Genomic DNA, 26,910 nt, shown 5'->3' with positions numbered 1-26,910 from the left:
TTTAAGGCAAAACTCAGTAAATATAATAAAAAATTACTTTGTAGGGGACTGTTGTATAATCTAATATGAAAAATAACCACAGACATGTTTAATAACAGAGTGCCAAAGTATTTCCATTGAAAATAGCTAGAAATATAATAAAAATTTCAAAGTAACACAGTTAAAATGGTGCTCATATAAAGAGTAAAACGTTTACAGGTTATTTTCTCACACTGCCACCTGGAAGTTAATAACAAAAGCAGAACTGAAGAAAACTTACCATATGGAAATAAAAAACCAAATTTAAGTGGCTCTTAGATCAAAGAGGAAATTGAAGTGTAATGATACTTTCTAGAAATAAAGGGTAATGTCTAGTGGTGCTGTCTTTATAGAGGAGAATGTCTGGCTTTACATGCTTTTATTTTTAAACAAGAAGAATAAATGCACTAGCTTTTCAATACAATAAAATGAAAGATTAGGAAGAAGAAATAAAGACCTAACATAATCGTAGTAGATTCCAGGTGCGTGTCAGCTGCTCAGTGTCAGGGACAATTTCAAGGACTTCGTACGCGGTGTTCAGCTAGCCCTCATACTGGCTATGAGGTAGGACTGTCACCCTCTGCACTGGACAGGGAACACTGAGGCATGGGGTCCAGTCACTCGTCCAGGGTCACTCCCTGGTAACTGACAGACAATGTGAGCCTGGGCGGTGCGGCTCCAGATGTGCTCCACAGCTGTACTATGCTATATGTCCTCTAAAGTGGTTTTAAAAACCCACCAAATTATTACATTAAATGAAGAGATGATTCTTTGCAAGTTCAGCAAAACTGAGACAAGTCTTTGTCAACACTGACCGCCGTGAAAGAGAGAAAACACACATTGAATATTAGTAATGAGACAGGGATTATCAGCATAAATTCAGGAAAAAACGTTAAAAATCATAGGTTAATACTCTACAAAACTTGATGCTGTCACTTTGGAAAATCTGGAGTACAGGATGACTTTTTAGGAAGCTTTAACTTACCAAAGTTGACTCAGAGGCAGGAAACTGGAACAGAGCAGGGCCCACGAGCGGAATGGGACAGCTGCCCCTGACAGGCAGCCAGCCAAGACAGCTGCCCGTGAATTCTCGCAGACCTGGAAGGAACGGATTCAAACCAAGTAAACAGAGTGGACTATGAAGGGGTGAGCGTTCAGAAAGGTGGTCAGATGCAACATAAAATTAAAGATCAACAATGTCTCACTGACCAGCAATCACCGATTCAAGGAGTTAGGATAAAAGAGCACACAACTCATGGTGCAGTAAAGACCAAGAGTGAATTCTGGTAGAGGTCTAGGATCCTTAGTGAGGGAAAACTGCAGAATTGTACTGAGCGACGAAGACGGAAACTTGTTTAAATGGAAATACGTAGCACAATTCTAGGTAGGCAGATGTCGTAATGATGTGAGATGGAAAATTTCCCCTAAAGTAATCAGTTGTAATCAAAATTGCAATGGAAGCCTGACGAAGTGATTCTTAAAAATTTCTAGAAGTGAAAGTGAATCAGGATAGCCGAGGATTTTTCCAGGAAACAAAAAGGAAAGGGGAATTTGTTCTAGTGGATAGGAAAACAGGTTAAAGCGGTCTCAGTTATAATTACAGAACTGTACACGACAGTGGAACAAGACAAGAAGCCTAGAAACAGACCTGTGTGTGTGACATTAGTCTCTGATAGAGGTGCCGTGTTGTGGGAAAGGATTGTAACAGCTGTCAGACTGGACAGGACCTGATTTGTGTCCCTGACTCAGACCTGTAGGTTAGGATACTGTCCTGTATAAGTTATAGACAAAACCGCTGAAGTGCACACCCAGAACCAAAGCGGTTTGGACAGAATAGAGGTTTATTTCTCTTTCATGGTTAATGTGCGGAGGTGAGTAGTTCAGGGCTAATAGGCCGCTTCTGCCCATGTCAACCCACAGTCCCACCCCGGGGAGCTGCTGTGACTCATCTTGTCCAGCGGCAGGAGAGGAGAGGGGACCCGCCATGCGGGGGCGGTCACTTCTGCTCACACCTCCTTGGCCAGCGCCTGGCCACCAGCCCCCGGGCCACATGCAGCCCAGAGGGACGGGGTGGAGCTGTGTGGCCTGTGGCCGGATGTCCTGTTACTGCAGGGAGAGAACGGGTATCCATGGAGAGTGGCGTTTTCTGCTTCACACCCTCCTCCAGAACTTTCCAGATGAAACAGGCGTTTAATATCAAAACCAAACCTTGAAAGTTCTGGGAGAAAACACATGTGAATTGTTTACAGTACCGCAGTGAGATAAGGCCTGTTAGCAAGACAGCAGAGGCAGAGATGATGAAAGAATTGTTATTTGTTCACAGTCATTAATGTTAAAAACTATAAAAGGAAAGATATTTTAAATAAAATTAAAGAGATTATACACGAGGAAAAATATTTCGGACATATATGACATAGGTTCTATCCTCAATGCAAAAAGGACTATTAAGAATTAATATAACAAAGAATATCCCCATTAGGAAAATTAGCATGTCCATCCTGGTGGTTTGGGCAGGACACTGGGTGTCTCAGAGGGGGGCAGTACCCACGCAGGGGGACCCTCGGCACCTGCCACTCACAAGAGCTGTGTGTTCAGGCTCAACTCCCTCATCCCGAAACCACTGCGGCCAAATACTCACACATTTTGCTGCAGAAACATGAGAGTTTTATACGTGGCATTTGACCAGGTTTCGGTACCCAAGTGTGTGAATTTTCATATTATGTGGCGAGGTTAAAGGCTATAAATAACCCCAGCTCAGGGGAGCTCAGGCTTTACTGCCACATGAGTTTGTGGAAACCTGATGAAAAACCCTGTGGTCTTCAGGGCTTAATGGATTTATCTACATATTTATTCAATGAAATAATATACAGTATTTAAGTGGAAAAGGACATGTTATAAAATGTGATTGTAAACTCCATTTTTATAATTATATAGACATTTTTCTCCTTCAATGGACATAAAATATTTTGAATGAGAATTGCCAAATATTAACATTTTTTTTCTCTGGCAGTTATTATGGGTAATCTTTGTTTTATCTTTATATATTTTTTAAGATTTTAAATTTAGAAAGTAAGCTGATGGTGGTTTTATTATGAGTAAAGATAAAACTCTTTCTATTTTGAAAAAATGATCTTTTACTTATTTCAAATTTTCTTTTTAGCGATAAGATGTTTCCAGCTTTTGGTTTTGGCGCTCAGATACCTCCTCAGTGGCAGGTAAGAGGAAATGCCATTTTTAGATTTGTCTCCTACAAAAGCAAAACCAGCCTCTTCAGCTCTCTTTGCTCTTTTCAGGTTTCACATGAATTTCCCATGAACTTTAATCCATCCAACCCCTTCTGTAAAGGTGAGTTAGAAACACCCACGGAGAGTGTCAACTGAAAGCCTCACTGGTGTTTGTTACTTGCTTTCTTCTTGTGATTTAAAGCTACTCAGTCCGCGCTCTAGGTTTCTCTCTGTGACGTATTTCCCTCCTGCCGAATGGAGCAGAGCTGCACCAGCTGGTGGTTAGAGTGGTCACACAACATGGGGAGGAAGCCTGCAGGCCAGGCTCCTCCCCCTTCCGAGGTCTAGCAGAGCAGAAGAATGCTCATGAAAATAGTCATACTGTTTTCACATATAAGCTGACTTTAAAAGGAAGCTTCAATGAAACAAGTAATCTGGTGTACGGATCTTTTGATGCTCTTCTCAGAGTAGCAGTCACTCTGTACGAGAAAAAGGTGTCCAGTTTCGAATTCCTTGTCACGCAAACGTATTCTGTGGCAGGTGGGCCGGGCTCAAGGAGCAAAGGATACGCCCCAGTAAGGCCAGCATTTGTGTTTCATTCTTTTTCCTTATATTTTTCAAATATCCAAGTGCTTCCTCCTTTTTACCCTTCGAGCAATTAACCAAAAATGCAGAATCTCCACCAAGTCTATAAGCTTGGAGGAGGTAGAGCAGGTGAGGCACGGCTTACCAATGCAGACAGCCGATGTCCCGCAAAGGGCCCCTGACAGTTACAGAACGTGCGCGTTTCTGACAAAGGGCCGGTCCTGTCCTCGCCTCTTCCTAAACAGCATTCACAAGGTGGAAACACAGACATTCTGCTGGGAGACTTTGTATCACGGTTTTCTCCTATTTCCTGAACGCTTTTCCACACCAAATCCGTGTCCCTTTGATGTACTTCCAGTGGCTGGTGGTGGCTTTTCTTATCCGGACCCATTTGAAACTGGGAACATTACTCTTTTCAAGAACTGTGTTTTATGCTTATGATGACACTGGAACAATTTTTGGAATTTGTAATTAGGTTTCATTTAGTGCCAGTGGGTATGGATGACTTATACCAGGTGACAATTCATTTTAGACGTTTACTTGCTCTGATAATATGGGCCCATCTTTGGGCTGCCATCAAGTGCAGCTTTTCTACTTTTGGTTTAGTCTGGAAAAAAGAGTCTGTTTGGTTTGAGACAAAGGAGATACTGTACAGAAAAAATACAGCCCGTTTGAGGGCCGGGAAGTGGACTCCCCTTTTTGTAATCCCTGATTTATTTGTCCAGAAAAAAAGTGTCTCATTTGTTCTTGTAATGCAAAGGATTTTGGTGTAATTCTGTTTTAGTGGAGGAACTGAAGGCAATTGCTATTTGTGAAGCAATTTAATTCATAGTTTGTATACCTTCAGATTGAAAAGCAAGCTAAGATGACATAGAAGAACATATTCTTGCTGCGGTTTGGACTCAATTTTTCTGCAGCATATATCGTTGCAGTAAGATACCACTGCAGTAAGACCCCACTGCTGGCCTGTGCTGATGCTATTTTTGTTACTGTTGGACTGACTGCTAGTCACGGCCTCACCTTATGCTGTAAAATCAGCTCGAGGTGTGACTGTTACATTTGCAAAGGTTGGTCATGAGACCACTTATCCCTAAGTTCAAAGTGTTGATGGGAACTCTGCAATTGGTGGAGGAGACAGGCTGTGAAGCTCTGAAAGCCAGGACGTGCTGCTCTCATTGACCTCGGCTCTGTTACACATTTTGAAGCAGGAAGCCTGTTGGGTTTGCATTAACCATCTCTGGCAGCAGGCTTCCTTGGTCTCAGCGTGCTGTGGGGGTTTCTAGAGAACCCCCAGCACCCAACCACGTGGGGCTCAGTAACGTCTGGGCAGCTTCGGTAGCTGCACATGTGACATATAAGTTTCGTCTCAGTACTTGTTCCAGGAATGTCGGTCGACTTTCACCAAGCCGTGCCGTTAGGACAGCCTCCCAAGCCCAGCGACCTACTTTATGTCCCTCTTCCAGTGGCCGGGCCACAGCACTACTCTGTTTCTTCTCCGTCTGGGACTCAGGCTGGGGAGCAGCCGCTATCGGGATGTGCTGCTCCCACGGCAGAGGGAGAGAGCGAGGTCGCTGGTGGAAGCAGGCAGTCGGTCGGCTTAGACGTGGTGGCGCATCCGTTGGCGTGTGGTGGTCAGAGCTAGGCAGGGGGCCCTGCCCAGGCTCCCCCTGCCGAACACCCGCAGACCTGGCGGGGCCCAGAAACCCACACGTCACTATCTGTGTAGCAGAACTGGTACTGGACTCGGGAGCGAACACGTGGGACTGCAGCCCACCACCACGTGTAACCTCCGCGTCACTGAGCAAACGCTCGACCAGAGTGGCCAGTGGGTTCACAGCCAGCTGGCACTTCTCTGGCTATGTATGCAAACGTTTGTCCATTCAGTCAGTAACTTTTTCTTACCTCTTGATGTCAGTTGTATGATGCAGCATCTTTTCTTTTTCCATCAGAGTCTCATTCCTAAAACACATCAAAATTAAGCACTATCATAATCTTTATGTGGATTAATGAATCATTTGGCTGAGATGAAAATAACTGCCTTCTCCTGGGGGAGGGCAGCATTCATAGGTCAGGGGATGGAACCCAGCTGTGGCATTTTGTGACCCACACGCAGCTCAGAGCAACTCCTGAAGGTGGACGTTTGACTGTTTAAAGCACTGCGTATGGATACGTATGTATAATAAAGTAGCTGGCGTGGGGACTAAAGAGCAGTTGAACTGTGCCTGAGAATCTGAATGCTGCTTGTCTCTTCTAGGAATCCAGGGCATTATAGAGGCGTATCGGGCCTGCCTGCCTCAGATAAAGCTCTACGGACCAACCAATTTTTCTCCAATCATCAATCACGTGGCCAAGTTTGCTGCTGCAGCCGCTCAGCAGCGCACAGCTTCTGTAAGTGCCCTGTCGCTGGGGGCCAGGGGCCAGGGGTGGGCTCTGTGTGGCTGCCAGTGCCGCTTTGCTGTGGATTTGGTCCGGCCAGAGACAGACACAACATGCAGTAATGGCAGTCATCCTTGGTTTGGGAGTAACATCTGCTGTCGTTGAATTAGTGATCATTAAGAACAAGACAAGAACCAAACAGCCCTTACACCGGGAGTCTCTTCTCTGTCTTTTGAATTAAGTTTTCAGATAGGTTCTACCCTCAAAAATGGCTTTTGTCTCCCTTTTTGGAGGCAGACCTAACAACTGAAGGCTTGAAGAGACTTACCATGCCAGCTGCTGTTGCAGAATTACTTCCCGTAGTAAGAAGGAGTGAGTTAGACACCATCACCTGGTGAACCTTGGATGCCAACACTCTCCTAGCTTCAGCATTCTCAAAGGCAGGCAGGAGGACGTCAGACAGCTGCTGAAGGAATGCGATAAGGTGATTCCTCGGCCCGAGTACACACACAGCACGTTAGCTGCTATTACAAATCTAATTCCCATCCTAGACTTAAATGACCCAAAGATGGAGTCACAACTTCATGTGACATTTTATCACTTTCTAAAAAGGTTTATCAGAGATGACAGAAATGAGAAAGAGCCCCCCACAACCTGCCAAACCATATGCGTTTTTTAAAAGTATATTTTAGTTTGATAAACAATTCTCCTTCTACCATATTTGATCTTTTAAGAACAGAGTTGCCACTTGCTCCCGTTATCGCTATTTCGACATTTAATATTTTAGTTAAGTTAACGTGTTTATACCTATGTTTACGAAAAGTCTAATCTTTGACATTTCGACGTCTTGATTGCATGGATTTATGCCAACCCTATTTTGTGGTCTGTTGTACTTGTAATGAACCTGCAGTTTTTCTGTCAGGAGATTCCCTTGTCATCAGACAATCTTAGAATATTGTAAGTAGATGGGAAGGAAAATGAGCGAGAAAGACTAAGCGCCTCATGGAGCTGGAGGTGTCCTCAGCCACCGCTTTTATTGTTCGGAGTTGCATCTGCTCAGTGGACGCCCTTCCTTTCTCGGCAGCAATACTTCGTGCTCCTCATCATCACTGACGGTGTGATCACGGACCTCGACGAGACCAGACAGGCTCTGGTTAATGCTGCCAAGCTGCCCATGTCCGTCATCATCGTCGGGGTGGGCGGTGCCGACTTCAGCGCCATGGAGTTTCTCGACAGTGACGGGGGCAGTCTGCGCTCCCCGTCGGGCGAGGCGGCCATCAGAGACATCGTCCAGTTCGTGCCTTTCAGACAGTTCCAGAACGTGAGTACAGCTGCTCCTGGCCCTGGGGCACGCTACGGCGTGGCCAGTCCACAGCCCAGGAGAGGGGTGGTGTTGGGGGCAGAAGATGGGGGAGATTTCCATCGGAAGAGCCCTGGTTAGGTCGGGCGTTTGTGCGTCAGGCTGAGTACTTGCGGCCTCTTGCAGCCTGTGTGATAAACTGTTAAACCGGTGCTGTTGTGAACATCTTAAGATATAGGTCATCTTTACTTACGTGACAACAAAAACGCTGTACAAGTATGTGGTGAATACCAAACTGGAAGCTGATTTGATTCAAGTCTCTTAGGAGACGGTTTTACCCAGTTTACTCCAATGGTGACATCTTGTAAAACTGGCACAGCATCACACCATGATGTTGACACTGGGACACAGTCAGGCTCCCTCATCACTGGATCCCCATGTCGCCCTTTCCTAGCCACACCGCGTCCATCCCACCTTCCTCCTCTCGTTAAGCCCTGGCAGCTAATCTGTTCTCCATGTCTCTCATTTTGTTATCTCAACCATAGTAGAGAAGTGGCATCAGACAGTGTGGAACCCTTGGGATTGGTCTCTGCACCCAGCGTACATCTGGACAGTCACCCCCACTGCTGCGCGTGCCCCTTTTTATCACTGAGCACTGTTGCAAGCTCGGGTATGCAGGGCGACCCCGGTGGTGTCCAGTTTTTGTCCTGCACAAGCTGCTGTGAACATTGTACACAGGTTTCTGTGGAAACCTAAGTTTTGTTTCTCTGGGATAAGCACCGGAAGTACAGTTCTGGGTCGAATGACCGTTGCATGTTTAATTATTAAAGACACTGTCGAACTTCTCCAGAGTGGCAGTGCTGTTTTCCATCCCACAACGATGGATGAAGGGTGGGCAGGGGGTGCAGTTAAGAAGTGGTAACATTAGGGGTCTTTGTGGTGATGAGACAGGTGTGTATCTCGATTATGGTGGAGGTTACACAGGTCTACCCAGATGATGAAGTTACACACACACACACACACACACACACACACACACACGAGTGCATGTGGGACAGGCGAAACCTGAGTAAGGGCTGTGACCTGTTCCAGTGTTAGTGTCCTGGTTTTGATGTGGTTCTATACTTAGAAAAGGTGCTACCTTCGGAGGAAACTGGGTAAAGGGGACATGGGACCTCTGCATTATTTTTGCAACTTCCTGTGTACCTATAATTATTTCAAAATAAAAACAAAATGTGAAAAGTAATACCGAGTGAATGAAAGACCCACATTTAAGGTAAAATTGTCACCTCAGGAAGGAGCGTGACACCTGCTGGCGGGGCAGTAAAGCATTACTGGGCTTACTGCAGTCCCCGGCAGTGCCCAAGGCAGTCACGGGCCTGGGGCCGTCCCTTCTCACCGCCCGCCGAGGCCCGTGGTCTCCGTCGTGGCTGAGTCGCCGTGCTCTCTCGTCCACAGGCTCCCAAGGAAGCGCTGGCCCAGTGTGTCCTGGCCGAGGTGCCGCAGCAGGTGGTCGGCTACTTCAACACCTACAAGCTCCTTCCGCCCAACAGTGCTGCTGCCAAGTGACAGCCAGCCTTCTGCCCCGCGGGGGGCCCGGCACACGTGCCTCCACCGCGGCATTTATGCGCAAACACACTTCTCTACGGCCTGTATCTACTTAAAGCATTCTGTTTATACTTTTTTCGGAAGGAAATGCAGTTAATCTTTGCCCAATCAATTCGGTGACTGCTAGTGATTTATAGTACTTGCAATGAGGCTGTCTGGGTGAGAAGCTGGCGTGGGGAAAGCCGGGTTTGTGGGGACTGTCTCCTCCCACGAGATGAAAGGCTGTGCAGCTTTTGCCACAAAGAATGAGGACTTGTGGATGCTGCGATCTCAGGTCGCTCTGCTTGGCCAGCTCCAGGCAGTGTGTGTGCTACACGCCAGCGTCCGTGCTGGTGACAAGAGCTTCTCAAGGCAGATGGTACTGACTGTCCCTGGAACGGCTGAGCGCTTTCCCATGGGCTCCAAGCACCCCACGCGGCCTGAGTGGGGCTGCGGCCCAGCTGGCCCGGCTACACCGCGGAGCACCCGCCAGGACTCGGGGAGGCGCTGCCCAGGAGCGGGGCTCACACCGGGTCTCCGAATGCAGCCTGCAAGGCGGGGCCTCCCGGGGTGGCCGTTCCTGCCTGTGTCCCTGTCGTCCCCTGCAGAACACTGCACACGCCCACACACTGCCCACCCACAGGTAGCAGTGAGTGCTAGGCCCCACGTTATGTTAATTGGAGTTTGTTACAGTGCTTAGGCCGCTTCTTCCAGGAAGGCTATGAGGACCAAACACATACGGGGAAACAATCCCATTTCCTTTTTACTAATGATATACTACTTGTTAAGAAAAGGCAATTTTTTATACTTTCCTTGCTAAGATCCCACACATTGATTTGTACATTTCTACAGTCATGTAGACATATTTTTTTTTTGTAACATTTTTCGTTTGACCTTTAAACTCATGATAGTGGTTCTCTATTCATTAAAATCACATTTTGCATTTTAATTATGTGCTATTTCCTAAGCCCAGAATGTACTGTATTAATCATAAAACCTGTTATAAATTTTTAAAAGCCAACTGCTGCATTTAGAGTGGACTTTACATGCTTTTTCTTAAGAGTAGACGCCCCCGCCCCCCCCACTGTTGCCCTTTAGAACATGTTCCTTAGCAAACCTATTATCAGAACAGACTCAGGAATGTCTTGTTGAGGACCTGTGCCAAGTCCTATGCATCTCCACATACTGGGCAATCATCTTGTAAGACCTTAATGGTAAACACTGCGTGTTTTTCACATGTCCTCACATGGATGTACCCTGTGCCATGTGACATGCCTTTCAGTCTGTCTGAAAACCTGCAGCATAGCTCATGTCTCTGGTTCTGTGAAATCAATGTCTGGCTAAGGGACTTAAAACATGAGTTTCAAGTGTCTTTGGTCTGATGAGATGGAATGAGTGGGCTCAGCCAAGGTCAGGCTGAGCAGGGACCTGTCTACTGCTGTGGCTGCCCAGCCGGTGGCACAGCTGCCAGCTTCCCATTTGGCTGCCGGCCTCCGGGTGAGTGCTGCGAGGCGCCTGACCAGTCGTCTGTTGCCCTGGTACATGGCTTTAGTGGCCAAGTCATCCCAATATCAGTTGGGGGAGGAAAAATGGGTGGTTCTTCCAACAGCTGGGAGCCTCGGTTGCCTCGTGTCCTAATTTCAGTTCTCTGTGTGTGCTTGCTGACAGCACATACATGTTGCTGTGGTTTTCAGAAGTTTCTTGTTTTAAACACATGAAGCCTTTCAAAAAAGGATTTGCACATGTCCTCAACGCCTGGTGAGAGACGGAGTAGAGCTCATCACATTTCACTGGGCTGCCTCCATCACCAGCTCCTCGTAGCACCCGAGCCTCCTGCCCTGGGCACTGGGGACGCTGGTTGTGAGCGCTTGAGTTCCTGGGCCAAATAACAGTGCTTCTGTCACCACTGTCACAGGGATTTCCTCTTCACTATTTCAGATTCCCTTTGAAAATTGGTTTATTATTATTCATTCTTGATCAGGTTCATCAGTAGATGCTGTGATTCCTAAGAACTGTGATTCCAGCAAATTAGGGTAATTGATACCTTTCTGCAGTTTTGAATAAGAGCATTTCCAATTTCTAAATTATTTTATAAAATTCATATAATTTCTACGTTTCAACTCATCGCATGTTGATTTAATATTGTTTTATATTCAGATAGTCATTTTCCCTGCTGTGCCACCATTCATTCAAGTGCCATCAGTTCTTAAAATACATTTAAAGAAAAAATCACCAGGCTGACGTTCACACCTCCAATAATCAGACACAACACGAACACATGTGGGATGGCGCTGCCTGGACAGACGCGCGGCTTCTCACGCTGGTACCTACTAGCACCGTCACCCACCTGTGCTTGGAACAGAAAGGTTCTCGGCCCGAGGTCTAGTCGGCCCAGGGCCTCATGCCCGCTCCGGTGGCCATGCCTCCCAGCCGCCCAGGGTAGGGCAGGCCCCACAGCTGCCTTTTCCTTCTGTGCATTTCCCCTAAAGCCATCGCCAACAAATGTCTCCCAGTCTCTGTGTGCGGTTGACAGTCATGGAAGTGGCACGTAAGTGAGTTTGGCTGAAATTGCGAGAAACTATTTTGTGCTTTTTGGATGTCGTCATACTTGACAGTAAGTGTGTAAGTTACAAATATATGAACTGGTGTTAAATATATCTTCCATTTGATTTCCCTTTGGATAAAGTTATTTCTTGATGTGATATAATAGTGCCTTGTTTTTATTTGTATTCTTTCTCTAAATGTTATCAAAACCAGTAGAAAAGTTAGAAATCAAGTGAATGTAGTACTTTAGGTGACCTGTATTCCATATTTTACTAAATTAAAGAGTTTGGGGGTTTTATTATTTTATCGGGTTTATTAATTTAAACGATATTGACTGCATTCAAGATACTTTTCTGGGTACGAGAAGGGAAAGGTTCCCTGCTTATCGGTGGGGTGGCCTGAGAATCTGGTGCTGTTTTATGTCACATTCCCTCCACTCCACCCTGGGGAACTGGGTCATTCATTAGCAGAATCCTGTCCGTGCCCCTTCCTGTTTGGACTGTAATTAAAACCCAGCTCTCCTGAAGAACCTCTCCTCTGCAGCCCTCTCAAGTGCTGAGTTCCGTCCTGCTCCCCCACTGGGCTCGCACACAGGTGAGCGACTCCTTGGTCCTCTTCTGCTCAGATAGCACTCGCCTCTGCAGCCCTCCAGCCTGCAGTGTCCTCGCTATGTTGGCTCACTGTCCATTCCTCCTGAGCTTGTCCGCACCTTAGCTCAGCCCTGCTCCTGAGGTGACACCCTAGACCTATCCTGTGTTCCCAGCAAACCCCTCCCTCATCTCAACTTCTTGTGTCCGTTTCCCAATAAGAACGACCCCTTTCCAGCTCACTCCCTGCTGCATCACAACTCCCGAATCATTCTCCTCGGCACCGTCCATCCACTAGTCCACCACCTCAGTGTTGCTGCTGTGGCCCACCAGTGAGGCTTCTGCTGCTCCCCCAGTACCTTCCCCCCTCCTGTTTAGGCTTTACTTACTGGTTTCTTGTCCTCTTCACCTACTCGCATGTGCGGTCCAAGAAATCAGGGATTCTGTTTCCTTCGCTCACTGCTGCATCACAGAGTCTAGAAGAGAATGTGGCATTTAGCAGGTACTCCCTAGTAGATGCGGAAATGGAAGGTCACACAGGGTTTTATGATGTAGAGGAAGCAGACGAGCCTCCAGACAGAGAAATGGACACTGCCAGTGGCTCAGAGTCAGGAAGAAGGGTGGGCTGGCACAGTGTTGGTACATGTGCTGCAATAACCCTTTCATTTCCTAACTGAATCTCTACTCACTTTTACAAAAGGGATATCAGAATTCCGCTGTACTAATGGTGAAATCTGTGGTTATGCCTTTCTGAAGGACAAGCTAAAGCTGGGATTTCCCATTCTGATCTGGAATAGAAACATGGCCCCAATGTGGCAGACTTGACTGTTATTTTGCTCCTTGAAGTCTTGGGAAATGTGTTACCTGAAAAAGTCTTTGTTCAGGTGGCTGCTACTATTATCAGGTTAGTCCAGGAGCTTCATGATTGGGAACGCTGCGGTGTCTCTGTCCTTGTGACACAGAATTTTGTTTTGTGACTGTAACTGGGGCTTGGAATAGGAATCTCTAAATTCCCTTTGAAGTCGAGGATTCTGGTGTAAACACCAGAGGCTGACTGACTTAAAGCTGATGCAAGAAGCCGCATCACGAGCCTGGTTAATCAGCCTTAGCACTCACCGCGTCTGAGTCCAGTGTCACTTACCATGTTTCCCCGAAAATAAGACCCAGTCAGACAGTCAGCTCTAATGTGTCTTTTGGAGCAAAGATTAATATGAGACCCAGTTTTATTTTACTATAAGACCTGGTCTTATGTAATATAAGACCAGGTATAATATAATACTGGGTCTTATATAAGATCGGGTCTTATATTAATTTTTGCTCCAAAGCCTCATTAGAGCTGATGGTCCAGCTGGGTCTTATTTTCGGGGAAACACAGTAGGACTCCAGCCAGAGGATCCCTGTGACTCTAGCAGAACCACTGTCTGCAGTGGGCAGAGGTAAGCGACTGTAAGAGGGACGCAAGGGACTTACTGTCTAGAAATACGAGGTCTTACTGATTAATGGGGCAATTTATTTGACCTTTGAACCATGACTTCTAGTCACAAAAGCTACAGCAGGAAAAATATAGCCAGTCATGACACTCATCGAAGAAAACATGCAATTTTACTACAGTGTACGGGTAAGGGAATTAAAACAGGAATTTCCAGTATCTTTGGTCTGATTAGATGGAATACATTCCAGAGCAGTGCCATGATTAGTATCTTCCCAAGATGTTAGAAATTCCTCATAGAAAGGTAAAATCTTTACTCTCTCATGGCTCTGGCCTGAGGCAGCAGGTCCAAGCTGAAGCTGCCAGAGGGCTGGCTTCTCCTGACGTCCCTCTCCTTGGCGTGAGGCGCTGTCTTCTCGCCGTGCCCTGCCCTGCCCTGTTCTCTGTGCACACACACCTGGTGTCTTTCTTCTCATAAGGATGAGGACACCCGTCCTTCTGGATGAGGACCCCACCCTTACGACCTCATTTCACCTTAATGACCTCCGTGAAGACCCCATCTCCAAACACAGTCACACTGGGGGTAGGACGTCAGCATGGGATCTGAGGGGTTACAGGTCGGTCCGTAGCAGTAAGCTTAGCAGTGTCTGCAGGGCCAAGTGCAGCCTGCATTCCCCCCCCACCCCCCCACCCCAACCTACGCAGAAAAGCCTTGTGGGCAGGTCAGGCCCCAGCGGCAGATGAAGGAGTGGCGGTGTCTACAGTGGGCACTGGTGACTCAGGAGTCCCCGAGGCTCAAGGGCAGACCCCGGTGGTGGCAGGGCTCCTCCTATCCACCAGCTTGTCACCACACACAGCGCGGGCAACCAAGCACCTAGAAGTGCGTTGGCATTTTCTCAGTCAGGGCACATGGACTTTGGAGTTGGTGCTCTTACTGTCCTCACATCATCCACTGCTGTTACCACTCCCGTGTTCCTGCCCGCCACGGTCACCATCTCTGATGCATTTGACACAGTTCCTTAGACACGTATATACTTTGGAAAGACATGCAGTGTTTTGTGTGTGTTTTCAGGCGGGAGGCTGGATGCACTGCTTTTGTTAACAACAAAAGGACACGGGATTGGGAAATTGCTCGGTAGAGTCATGGACTGTCAGAAACTTTGCTGTGAGATCTTATCAGTAAGACTGAAACTCGGCCAGGAGGATCTCGGTCATTCTGACAGAGACACAGCGGGTCCACACAGACGAGGGGTGTCTGTCTTGGCTGAGTAGTTGCCAAGGAAACGGGAGCCAGCGTGTGTGTGTTAGCCCGAGCCTGATGCTGACCTCTTGCCTCTACGGGAGCCTCTCGAAACATCACTTCTAGGTGGTCTCCACTTTCCCCCACATCCTGTAACAACGTCCCTTCCCTGTTTGGTGGGATACCTGTGTGTCCTCTGCTGCACGGTCTCCCTGCTGCCACAAGTTAATGAACTTGGCTTTGTTGGGCTATAGGTTTGTCCCTGATTGTCTTTATTAGGTAAGTTCTATAAAAATCTACATGCATGGTATTACTGAGGAACTCATTCTTTCTGCTTACTGAAAAAAAAAAAAAAAAAATCCACACTAGTTTTTAAAAAAGATCTAGCCACGTTCTTATCTTATGTGTAAATCTAATTTATTAGTTCTAATGGCTGGATAGAATTTTACCTTAAAAACACATCCACACTCGCCCACCCTCATTCCCCCGTGCCATATTTTTTTAAGGCCATTCTCCTGGTGTAGACACCGGAGTTACCTCCAGTTCATCTGTACTACAAATAATTCATTTCCTCTCACCTTTTCTCTTGGGAACCTGTGTGAGAATTTTCTGGATGTCTATCTCACATAGTACTGACTGCTGAGCTCTGTGGTGTCCTGCCAGAATTTTGCTAAGTACTACCAGATCAGCAGCTCTGACTTACACATTTGTCAGCACTTGGTATTATCTGCTTTCAAATATTTTCCAATTTGATGGGTGCAAAAGGTGGTATTCCATCTTTGTTCTGATTTGCACAAGAACTCAAGCATCTTTTCAATGTCAACTACCTATTATTTTGTTTCCATGAGTTGCCTATTAATAGTCTCTCTCCCTTTAAAATATGGGCTTTCTGTCTTTATACAAATAAGGCATAAGAGCTAGTTTTTGTCTCATTACAATTTACAAGTGAGCAGAAATGAGAGAACAGCGGCGAGCTGTCTGCATGGTACTTCCTGAAGTGTAAAAGACAGTGCCTTGAGATCAGACCCATCACAGACCGATGTTTTTAGAGGCAGTGGCACAGATGTGGAGCTACAGGGATGAGACAAACGCTGGAGGAGAGAGTGGACCATACTGTGGCATTCAACATGGACGAATGCCCGAGGAAGAAAGGCAGGTGGCGGTTCCAGGAAAAGCAAGACCAACTTCCATGGAGGGTTTGGTTGGGGTAATGGTAATTAAATTGGATAAATACGATTTAATCAGTAGGAGGGTCTAATAGGTCCCTGAGCAGAAAAGTCACGTGGTCAAAAGTGACTGCTATGGTTAGAACGTGGTATGAACGTGTCCCCCTCCGCAATTCATAAATTGAAACCCTAACCCCCAAAGATGACGGTATCAGGAGATGGGGCCTTCGGGGGTGCTCTGCCCTCACGAATGGGATCAATGCTCTTCTATAGGAGGCTCCAGCGGGATCCCTTGTCCCCACGGGAGGCCTCGGCGAGCAGGAGCCTGCTGTGAACTGGGCAGAGGGCCCGTAGGGTCTTGGACGGCCAGCCCCCGGAAGGCTGAGAACGGGTTCTGCTGTGGATGAGCCATCCCGGCTGGGCTGTGTAGCTAGAGGGGCGCAAATGCACGGAGACCGCGACAGTCCTCAGAGACCTGCTTTTTCCCACAGCAAAGGGCCCGAGACAGAGACTAGTGATTAGAGCAGATTGTAGGTAAAAAGTGAATATTTATTTGAATTGAACAGAAAAGATGTACTGAGGTTAGCAATGGAAGTGATAAAGGAAGGATAATTAGATCTGAGAAAGAAAAAGGATTTGGTGACACTATATAAACAATGGAAGAGTTACTGATTATTCTTAGATTTTAGTCTGAGAGAGAAAAATGAAGATGATATTATCTGAAATAGGATAGTTTGGGAGTGGAAATAAATGACAGAGGAAGAGCACAGATCGCATTGGCATTAGATTTTAATTACAGAGTATAAGCGGACAGCATATTATTCACAAGCTCAGGATTTTTATCCTTTGTGTTCTCCTATTATCCACCTCTTTTCGGGCCCTATTTCCACCTTTTCTTTCTGGCTTTTCTAACCCGTTTCTACACACAGACTCCCATTTACCAGGTATTAACAATTTCTCCACATTCCTTTAAACCCTGAAAACACCAGCCAACCTTCTGCACACCTTGCCATGTTTTTACGATTCTCGAACACCAGACTCAATGACAGTGAGTTTACTAAGTGGTACCTTTTACTGCAGTGGTCAGTTCATATGTGGCTTACCGAATGCATCCATGTTGTAGGCTTCTTGGCTAATGGAATTCGTCAGAACCTTCTCTGCCAAGTGCTGTTCCAATGACCATCTCCAGGGCCTCGGAACAGGCTTATTACGCAGAACTTAATGCTATGCACTACTGGCATTTATTAGAATTAATTCTGTACGTATTATCACTTCCGACATCAGCCCGGCTTCTGGCCGCCTCACTGCATGAGACTTTGGTAATTGTGCTAATGACAGCTGACTCATGACAGCTTCCTGAAGTACACTTAATTAATCTGGAGATTCTGTAAATAGCTGTCCATGTAGCTTCCGCAAACTATAGGGATATGTCGGTCCGACAGCAGGCTGCCCTCCTAACCTCATCACTTTTCACTAAAGCCGCAGATGAGAAGCTCAAATCTGGCACCTGATGAAGCAGATGCTGGCGGGACATTCTGAGACGGTCCCTTTAGCCTCTGTGAAGATGGGGGTGACCTGATTCCCCCGAGTCTGTTGAGTCACATGACTTGGGCAGACTTGCCTTTTAAGCTGGTCTGAGGGAAAATGTGAGAGTTTGTGTCCTTAGCCAAGGGCATGATTTTCCCGGCATGCTGCTGACATGGGATGTCTGTCTGATGACGCTGCTCCTCGGGGGTTCTTCCACAAGTCAGAGCTCACACCCACCATCTCCGGTCCCCTGCAGGCCCAGCTGCTGGACGGTGTGACATCTGAGTGACTGCTCACCCTTGCTTGAGTGGAAACCACCTGACTTTTGACACTTTATTAAAATCTCATACTCCCCGACAAATAAGAGGTAATATGCATGTACATGGAACGCTTATCCAAGACTAACAGTGCCACACAAGACTTTAACACACACACACAAAATTTAAGAGACAAGGTTAGTGAGTCAGAGCCAAGAACAAGCTAATCCAATGGAGGGAAGAAACATCATCAAGAAAGAATGAAGATGAAAACCCTACTATGTACAATTAGGAGAAGTACCAACTGTGCGAAGTTAATGACAACAGATGAACGGGATGGTTTTGAATAATCTTCTCACTTCTCTTCCTGCATAAGATCACAGTCCTGTTAAGTCCCAGAAATGAAGCTGGGGCTTTGTCTGATTTCTCAGGGGTCCCGGCAAGGTCTTTTCCCATCATTAACGTAAGCCACAGCCTGGGTACAAGCTCTGTGGGAACCAGTGAGATCACATCTGAGATAACCCAACATTTATTGCTGGGCCTCTCCTTTGGCTGCAGTTGGCAGCACCTCTTCCCTGGGCTGGGCAGAAGGAGCCATGCTGATGAGTGACCGGCGGGCAGTTGCTCTGGGTGACACTGCCCTTCTAATGGGCACGGCCTCGTCTGTAGCAGAGACTGCTCTGCGTTTGAGTTTGTCCAGTGCTTTCTCTCTTGGCCCTCTTCCTTTATCTTCACATCCTTTCCCTTTATCCTCTCCTCCTTCGCAGCTCTCACTGTGTTTCTGGAAGAAGCAGTTGCAAAGAATCCGTAATGAAATCGTTATCAAGGACAGTGGAGTCTTTCGATTCATATACGAGGGCTAAGGATCAACACCAGGACAGAGATGGTCCGAATTCCATTAGTAACCGTGTCCTGTGTGCCTGGCGTGCGTCTGTCCTCGGAGGCTGTGCTGATGTGTTGGACATGGGAGTGGGCTCCACGCTGACGCATGTGCAGTGCTGGGCCGCACTGCGCTTTGTCCCCACCGAGGGCTGTCTTCCTGTGGGTCCTCTCGCTCTCTGACCTAGTACATTAGGTGCTCAGGACCTTTGCTTTGCTATTAAAATATTTGCTTATTTATTTTGTGAAGATGAAATTTTAAATATTTATTTTTTAATAAAAAGTATTAAGTGAATACCATGAAAACGCTATAGAAAGTGGTTTTCCTCCTGCATACACTCGTGGGAGACCCTCACGGAGAAACTCACGTCTCTTCCTCTATCATCTCCATTCGTCCCACGGGTGCCTGAGCCATCATTTCAGAACCTATTGTGTTTAGTGTCTTCTGTAGAACGTTCATAGTGAGAAAACATCATCCACCCTTCACTGGAGACACTTGGGATCAGTTTCAGAGAGGCTTGTATGAGGTGTGACGTAGAGAACCTTACTTAACACACTGCCTGATGCATTTCTTGACCCCCTTAAGTCTTTACCCAAATTATTATTTCTATGATGATTCAGTGAGGCTGGTTTACACTGTATCCTACCTTTCACCACAGTGGTGCATGTTTGGAAAAGGAAGAGGCGGTTTTCATCTCGTGAGTGTGACTGACTATATATTTGCTTTACAGTTTTCTGAAAGAGCCACATTTAGAGATAATATAATGACTAGATTCAGAAACCCTGAAACCTGCTCTGTTTTACAGTATCTACCCTCATAGGCTTATTATGAGAATCAAAGAATATACTAGGGGTGCCAAAAAAAGTATTCAAGTGGACACTTTGGTCAACGTTGCTCAGTCAGAAGTGTCTGGACACCGATGGTAACCACTCTGAGCACCTCTTGTAGTTGCAGAAGTCAAACGTGACTTGTATTCATCTTTTGTTATCAGTATATATTGAGTATTACAATTTTAATACAGTTTTCCTTTCTTAAAATGTACATACATTTTTTTTGGCACCCTCTATATGTAAGAGAAGAACAGTAACTTTTGAGTTTCCTGACCCTTCTAGGAATTGGGAGGCAGCTCGCTGTAGGCCTGGAAGTCTGACTACCTGGGGTGTGAAGAGGAACAGTTCCGCTCTGTCACTGCCTGTGATCTTAGCCAATGAACGGATCTGGATCTCAGTTTCTGCATCTATAACATGAAGGGCTTGAATGAAACCGATGAGGTTATCTCTGGCTTTGAACATGTGTGATAGATAATTGATTATCTGTGAGCATGTTTACTGGCTTGTTGGTAAAATATGTTACATGTTTATAGGTGCATATGTTTGTTATACACAGCTGATTCTCACTATCGCACAGTAGTTTTGTTCTATGTAGCTGCCCCGAACACTGAATTAGCAAGGACCAGACAGACCACTGCTCCTGGGGCAGCGCAGGCTGAGGTCCCTTCGAATGGCTGGCCTTACCCTTGTTGTCAGCCCATCAGTGCGTCGCCTTGCTTGCTGTGTACTTATGTGTGGACACTCATTTAGTGGGTGTTGCTGCTTCATCACACTGAGCAGCCCCCAATCGTGCCTGAGACTGCTCACCTCACACATGTCCGCTGTGTGTGAGGCATGTCGCAGCCTCCCTGTGCCCAGGAGCACGCGACAGCACTTCCGCACAGGCTTGGGGCACTTTGAGCAGGACAAACAAGGCAGCACCACATGAATGTGAAAAACATAAGCCTTCAACAGACCATGGAAAGGTCACTGGTTTGGTGTGAGCTGAACGAAGAAGGTAGCGTGTCTCTTTGTTGAACTCAGTGGAAACCTGTGCATCGGACAAATTAAATTCCAGCTGCCCTATGCATGTGTCTGTCTGCGCATGACCACAAGGGCACTGAGAGTACTGATTCTGGGGTTCCAAACACTCCTGGTGAGTAGGCCGATGCGCAAACACAGAAGCCACAAATAACGTATACATACGTGTATTAAAACCACCTATAACAAGCCCGTGAGGACTAAGTGTGATGAGAGATGGGGCTACAGTTTACACAGTAGTAAGTGCTATATATACAGCGGTCATTATTCGCACTAGATGAATGCAGATTATCCCGGGCTCCAAAACGGAGCTGAAGTGGGAGCCTGTGTGGACACCTGGGCCCCGAGCCCGGGCCATTACTGCCGTCCACTCTCCCTGCTTACCAGAACGGTCTGCTCTCTCTTCAGCTTGAGGAGTCCTGCAAGACCAGCTTTCCCTGTGCCTCCCCGGAGAACTTCAAACATTTTGGGGGTCTCTGGTTTGGGTGGGAAGAGAAAGGCAAGTCCTTTCGTTGGAGAGGTTGCCTCTGTGGCTGGAGCCTTCTTGAGAAGCACTCTGTGGACAGGAGAGAAAGGCTGTTTCAGACAGCACTGTTCAAGTTCTGGAAAAACCCACCAGAAATACGGTCCTTTCTCCTAATCCGTGAAGCTTCCCATGGCTAACTGCACAGACAGCTGCTTGGTAAGCACATGCTATGGAGAAAGTCGCTCACTGCCGTCACAAACCAGTTCTCTTAGAGCTTACAAAGGAAAATGGAGTTTTAAAGGTCATACCTGGCTTTCCTCATGAGGAGCTTTTCAGAATCTGGATAATGCACTAGAATTTCTTGCAGGGTCTTTTTGTCCAGAGTTAAAAGGTTGGTGAAGCCATGGGCCATCACAGTGGCAGTCCGGCGGTTTCCTCCTGCTGCTGCTAGGAGGCTGTAAGGGAGAACAGTGGCTCTTTGTCACCACTTTCACTCTTCTGCAACCAAAATCTTTCAACAAATAGATATCAAATGTATAACCATTTCTACCACCTCAGAGATTGCCCCTGGAGGCGAGAGCTCAGGTAACTGTGCAGAGAGAGTCAAGATGTGGTGGCACCAGTTTCCAACCTGTTTGCCTCTGACTCCCACCTCACACCAAGGCCTTGGAGCCCTCAGTGCCGCGTGAGCCCCCACCCAATGGCAGAGGGCAGAGGCGCAGACTCCCTCTGCACTGTGCAACTCCATTTCCAATTCTGCCCCCTTTGTTCCCAGGAAGCTGACCTTGGTGGGCTTGCCCTACGACTTTCATCTGCATTCGGCCACTGGGAAATGCCAGCAGGAGGGGAGTGGGCTGGAGCATGGACTGCCCCGTCTTTCCTCCTGCCAAGCCTATGTTAGCAGTGGCTGCAGCTCTACCGCAATCCACATGTCCTGACAGGAGCTCTGTCCGAGGAGTATGGCCCCCATGGCTCTCCCTGGTACAGTTCCCCTTGCCTCGGCCAGTCTAGCTGTGGAAACGCTCCCTTGTTGTCTCTAGTTTCGTGATACGGCACCATCCTTGGTGGGTCCTTTTAGATTTTCCTTCACTTGTATAAATCACCCCTTTACTAAAGTTGTCCTAGTTACCTTGCTTGTGTGCAACTTTGTTTTCTGCCCGGCTCTGACTGACACAGCTCTGACATCAAATATGAATGATGCCTGGTTACCTCAGGTGAGTCCGATCTCGTCCCATATTTAACTCCTAAATCACCTTGCTTCTCAATATCATAAACTACTCTGTAGCAAAGTCATTCACACACAACTTTCCACTCAGAATGTCAGTAAATTCTGGGCTTGTGTTTCTCAGAGACGTAGCTGGGCATTTTGCATTTGGGAAATGACCAAGAAATACTTAGCAAATAAATTAACACATGAATGAATAAAGCAAGTGAATAAAAATTCTATGATTTACCAGTAATCTGGAAAAGAAGGGTTGGTCTTTGAAACCAAGGCAAAAAACCCACACATTTCAAATGTTTTAAAGTATACTGCAGGCTCTGCGGCGAGAAGATAACACAACAGATTAACTCTCTTGGTGTCACCCGGAGAAAGAAGTCTCCCATTAATAAAAACACAATCTCTAGGGGTGGAAAAGACAAAGGTCCTGGCATTAGGAGGCCCCTGCCTCGTGGGGATGAGATGAGGAGGTAGGTGCATGGGTCCTGTGCCTGAAGGTTTGCAGTAGACAATGTGTACGTCTCCAACTATTGTTACAGGAAAGGGAACATTCCAAGTGGCTGTTAAGTGTTAAAAAACTAACATCAAGAAGTGGGACAACTCCAAAAGGTACATATGGTATATTCATAAGCACACACCATTCTCTAATACTAGAAGAAATACTAAGAAGTATTATGTAATACTAGAAGTAATGGTAAAGAACTTTCCAAACTTAATGACAGACACCACACTGCAGATCCAGAGACTGCAGAGAATACCAAGCAGAATAAATACCAACCAACCAACAAACCAGCCAACCCATTCCTAGGCACTCAACATTGGTACTTCAACACTGGCAGACTACTCCACAAAAAATGTTGAAAGAAGTTCTTTACAAAGAAGGAAAATGATGTGAAAAAGTTGAGAAACTCAGGTCTGTGTAAAGAATGGAAGATCTTCAGAAAAGGAACACACAGAAGTAAAACAAACCTAAAATCCTTTATTTCTCTTATTCTTAATTGATCTGAAAGATTAATTGATAAAGCCACAATGCATTCGGGTGATGACAGCCTATAGATAAGTGAAATGAATGACATCAGTGTCCCAAAGGCTGGTAGGAAGAATTGCGAGAACTCTGTCACCAGTCCTGCACACATGTGAAGTGGTAGCGTGTTGTGTGAAGGTAGACTTAGATTAATTTAGAATGTATGTAGCAAACTCTAGGGCCACCACTAAACATTTTGAAAAGAAGTGTAATTGATATGCCAAGAGAGGAGAGAAAACGGAATCATATAAAATGCTCCATTAAAACCAGAGAACGCAGGAAGGGGGAAAGGCCTAGCGTAAGGCCACCTGAACGCATCAAACAGGGCCTCGTACCTCACTTCACATTTACCTTGGGTCCAGGACGATCCAGGCCACATAGAATGGCATCACCCCCAAGACGGAGAGCATATACTTGGACTCTATAAATGCTGACTATGTTAATTTAATGCCTACTTATTTTGCTCAATGACTTCACATTTTAAATTTCTTGCTCCATGGCAAAAAACACGGACTTTTTAGTCTTTTAATGAGGTTCTCCCAAGAGAAGCTCTGCCTTCACCTTCTTTTTAAGAAAAACAAATTTGTGTCTGTCTGTCTGTCTGTCTGTCTGTCTATCTGTCTGTCTATCACAATCATCTCTTCAGTGATTCATCAACCCAACTTCTCATTTATCTTTCTCCCCATTTCTCTGTGAAATGGATGTTAATATTTGAAGGACAATGATTGGATGAGCCTATTTCATTCACATTCTTTTGCCTTGGACACAGGGTCATCTAGGAGTCGGGCAGGGGTAGATGGCAGTATGGAGCTTAATTTGGACTTGAGAATGTCTCTGTGAATGTCAGATTGTGACATCACAACAGAAATAACATGTTTAAATGTCAGGTTATTTTGAGATTTCTCAAGCTTTAAGTAAACTTGCCTACAGGTTACACGTTTGGAGTGCTTGATGAGTTTTTGAACGGAAGAAGAAATAATTCATCTGCCAGATGGATTTTGCCCAAACTCTCTGAGCAATGTTTAAAATAGCAGATTTTTTCCCTTCCTGTCCACAAAATGCTTCTCCAGCATTCCACCAATGGGAAGTTTCATTCATTAAAAAGCTTAGTAAGAAGATCCCTAAATAGTCCCAACCCAATATGGAGTTTCTGAACGAGCATGTGCTGGAGGACAAATGTTCAGGTTGATGGTACGTGTCCCCAGGTCAAAAACAGTGAGCAGAGTGATGGGACAGGAAGCACAGGAGCAGGTCTCTGCTGGGACCTTAGGCAATAACTTCAGGACCTTTTTCACTTTCACTCCAGTCACGGACGTTTTTATTAAGAGCCTGCCATGTGCTCAGCACAGTGAAGTGAAGTTGGGAGAATCATTACAGCCTGATATGGTTTTGTGGAAAGATACAGGCTTTGGAACCAGATAACTCTACCATTTATTAAGTGTATTTCTAAGCAGTTACTGTACTTCTCTTTTCAGACTGAAGGCCGCCTTTTAATACTGACTACAGGTATCTGATCATCTTTAGGGAGAAACAACCACCACCAAGTGGTGGTACCGAGCCTTGCTTTTCAGACTTAGAGACACTGGATAAAATTCCTTTAGGAGGAGTCCTGAGAATATCTGAAAACATGTTTGAATACGGCACTGGTGACACAGCTGTTCATAGAAATAAGGTGAAATGATGAGGTCTGCCTTTTGCTCTAGCAAGGAGGTGCCATGCCATCAAAGATACTGTTTACAGAAGGCTGCAGTGAAAATGCAGACACATACTTTCAACACAGTGGTTGTTCACAGGTCTGAGATAGAAAAAAATGGAAATGAGGAATTTTTCCTGTCATTATTAACCAATCTTCATACTTCTAATGTGTCTAGTATTTCTGTCTTTTACGAAAGCCAAGGGTGGGGGTGAGGAAGGAATAACAGAGTTACTCTGATGAAGAGTAAGATTTTGGAATCAAAATAGTCCAAAAAACTAGACGTGCCCCTTGGAACACCCATTTTAAAAACAGTGTTCAGGAGAAATAGGCAAACGTTGTTTGGAAGGAAAAAACAGGTTTAAAGTTATTTTTTAAAAATATCTGGCCCTTTCACAATGATATAAATATAAAAATATCCACAGACTTGACGATTTGACCAATATAACTGGTGGAAGGTCAGAACGTAAATATTTAAAATGAAAGCCTGGCACTCTAAAACAGAGAAAGATGTATCAGTGCCAACATTCTACTCAATTATTTGTTAGAGGATGAAAAAAGGATGGTAACAAAGAAAGAGATGCAGAAAGCAAATGATCACATTTATGAAAATAAATAAGCCCATAGAAAATTAATTCATCCAGCAAGTATTTATTGAGAACCTATTATTTTCTAGGCACTATTTACAGGAAATTACAACAACCTATTAAAATGCAAAACCAATGTGAATAATAAATATCAGTGATGCTAGGGAAAAACAGCTATACACCCCGTGTTGTATTATAAATTGGTTCAATTTTTCTGGAAAGTAATCTGCCCGTATATTATAAGAGTCATAGAAATGTTTCTACAGTTTGACCTAGTTATTTCACTTTTGGGAATAAGCCTCAAAAAAATAAAAGAAAGGCAAAGTAATTTTACAAAAATAAATACAGCAGTGCACTTGTTAATAATGCAATCTGACAAGGGCACGAGGCCGAATATGCATATTCATGACAGAAATGAATGTCTATTAGTGTTCTTGCGTGGATGGACAGATGATGATGCCTACTGATTTAGTCAGTGACTATTTGGTAGGCGCTTCTGTGGGCCAGGCACTGCGCTAAGGGTGAGGGCTTGAGGGCAGAACAAACCTAATGTGTCTGCAAGGGTCCCTGGGAGTCTGTCTTTGTGCAAAATAGAAAACTGGAGCCTCTCTGGGCACGTGCAGTCCTGGGGGGGTAAAGCTGGTGAGAAAAATGCCCCCTTCTGCAAAGTCAAGGGCACCTGTGCCTGAGGGAGGGCAGAGCTGCGGGGGGCGGTCCTGCCGCCCTCACTTGGTGCAGAGCGCAGCTGGCACAGCCATGCAGGCTGGTGAGGAAGAGACACTGAGGAAGCCAGGCACCCATGCACGTCCATTACCCAGACTGGTTCTGCGGAAGAGCGCATAGCACGAGAACTGGAGGCACTGGAGCCGGTAGGCAGCGGCTCTTGACGGAAGCTAGGAGAGGGAAGGGGCTGCGGCGGGCACCCTGGCAGAGACCAGCCTGTGCCACCCTCCCTGGCTGCATGGTGCGTGGCAGTGAAGGCACTGCAGTCTGGACCGAGGACAGCAAGACGCGGGCAAGTGCAGGGCCCATGCGCCCCCTGGCATCATTCCTAAGGAAATGACGAAGCGCTGCGTGGTCTAGGCAGGCGGCACGATCCTATCTGTGTTTCCTGAAGATCCCTGCAGAGGCCACGTGGAGACTGCATTGCAGAGGACGTGGCCCTGCAGCGGGAGACTGGGGGTAGCCACTGCAGCTGTCCAGGGAGAGCTGATGGTGGCTTGTGCCCACGGGGACAGTGGAGAGGGGAGGGTGCAGTGGCTGAGACACAGTACAGGGGACCGGCGGCCGTGGAGGTGGACTAGCCACAGGCTAAGTAGAGGGACGTGTCAAGTGCGTCTTTTTCCCCGTA

At 46.3% G+C, this 26,910-nt stretch overlaps 2 protein-coding genes across 6 annotated transcripts in view; one reads left to right on the top strand and one right to left on the bottom strand.

The window, feature by feature from the left end:
• CPNE3 (copine 3) overlaps positions 1 to 11,883 on the top strand; it is a 38,965-nt gene extending 27,082 nt beyond the window's left edge. The window contains exons 12-16 of the mRNA XM_074319048.1: positions 3,179 to 3,233; positions 3,312 to 3,363; positions 6,082 to 6,215; positions 7,288 to 7,524; positions 8,962 to 11,883. Coding sequence (XP_074175149.1) covers positions 3,179 to 3,233; positions 3,312 to 3,363; positions 6,082 to 6,215; positions 7,288 to 7,524; positions 8,962 to 9,072 — 589 coding nt within the window. The 3' untranslated portion in view covers positions 9,073 to 11,883. The remainder of the gene's footprint in view (positions 1 to 3,178; positions 3,234 to 3,311; positions 3,364 to 6,081; positions 6,216 to 7,287; positions 7,525 to 8,961) is intronic.
• CNGB3 (cyclic nucleotide gated channel subunit beta 3) overlaps positions 1 to 26,910 on the bottom strand; it is a 137,811-nt gene that overhangs the window by 14,446 nt on the left and 96,455 nt on the right. For 3 of the 5 annotated variants that reach the window (XM_074319046.1, XM_074319044.1, XM_074319047.1), the window contains 3 exons: positions 21,345 to 21,491; positions 20,955 to 21,126; positions 16,553 to 18,621 (listed from right to left, as the gene is read on the bottom strand). In XM_074319046.1, coding sequence (XP_074175147.1) covers positions 18,370 to 18,621; positions 20,955 to 21,126; positions 21,345 to 21,491 — 571 coding nt within the window. In that variant the 3' untranslated portion in view covers positions 16,553 to 18,369. Of the gene's footprint in view, positions 1 to 1,003; positions 1,117 to 5,729; positions 5,787 to 6,531; positions 6,670 to 12,610; positions 12,698 to 16,552; positions 18,622 to 20,954; positions 21,127 to 21,344; positions 21,492 to 26,910 lie in introns of those variants that run through there. The other 2 variants (XR_012491810.1, XR_012491811.1) reach the window with 2 other exon arrangements.

The sequence above is a fragment of the Rhinolophus sinicus genome, linkage group LG14 (genome assembly GCF_036562045.2).
Source record: "Rhinolophus sinicus isolate RSC01 linkage group LG14, ASM3656204v1, whole genome shotgun sequence".
In the NCBI taxonomy this organism is placed as follows: domain Eukaryota; kingdom Metazoa; phylum Chordata; class Mammalia; order Chiroptera; family Rhinolophidae; genus Rhinolophus; species Rhinolophus sinicus.
The sequence above is the reverse complement of the archived record's forward strand: the minus strand, read 5'-3'. Positions and strand labels throughout refer to the sequence as shown.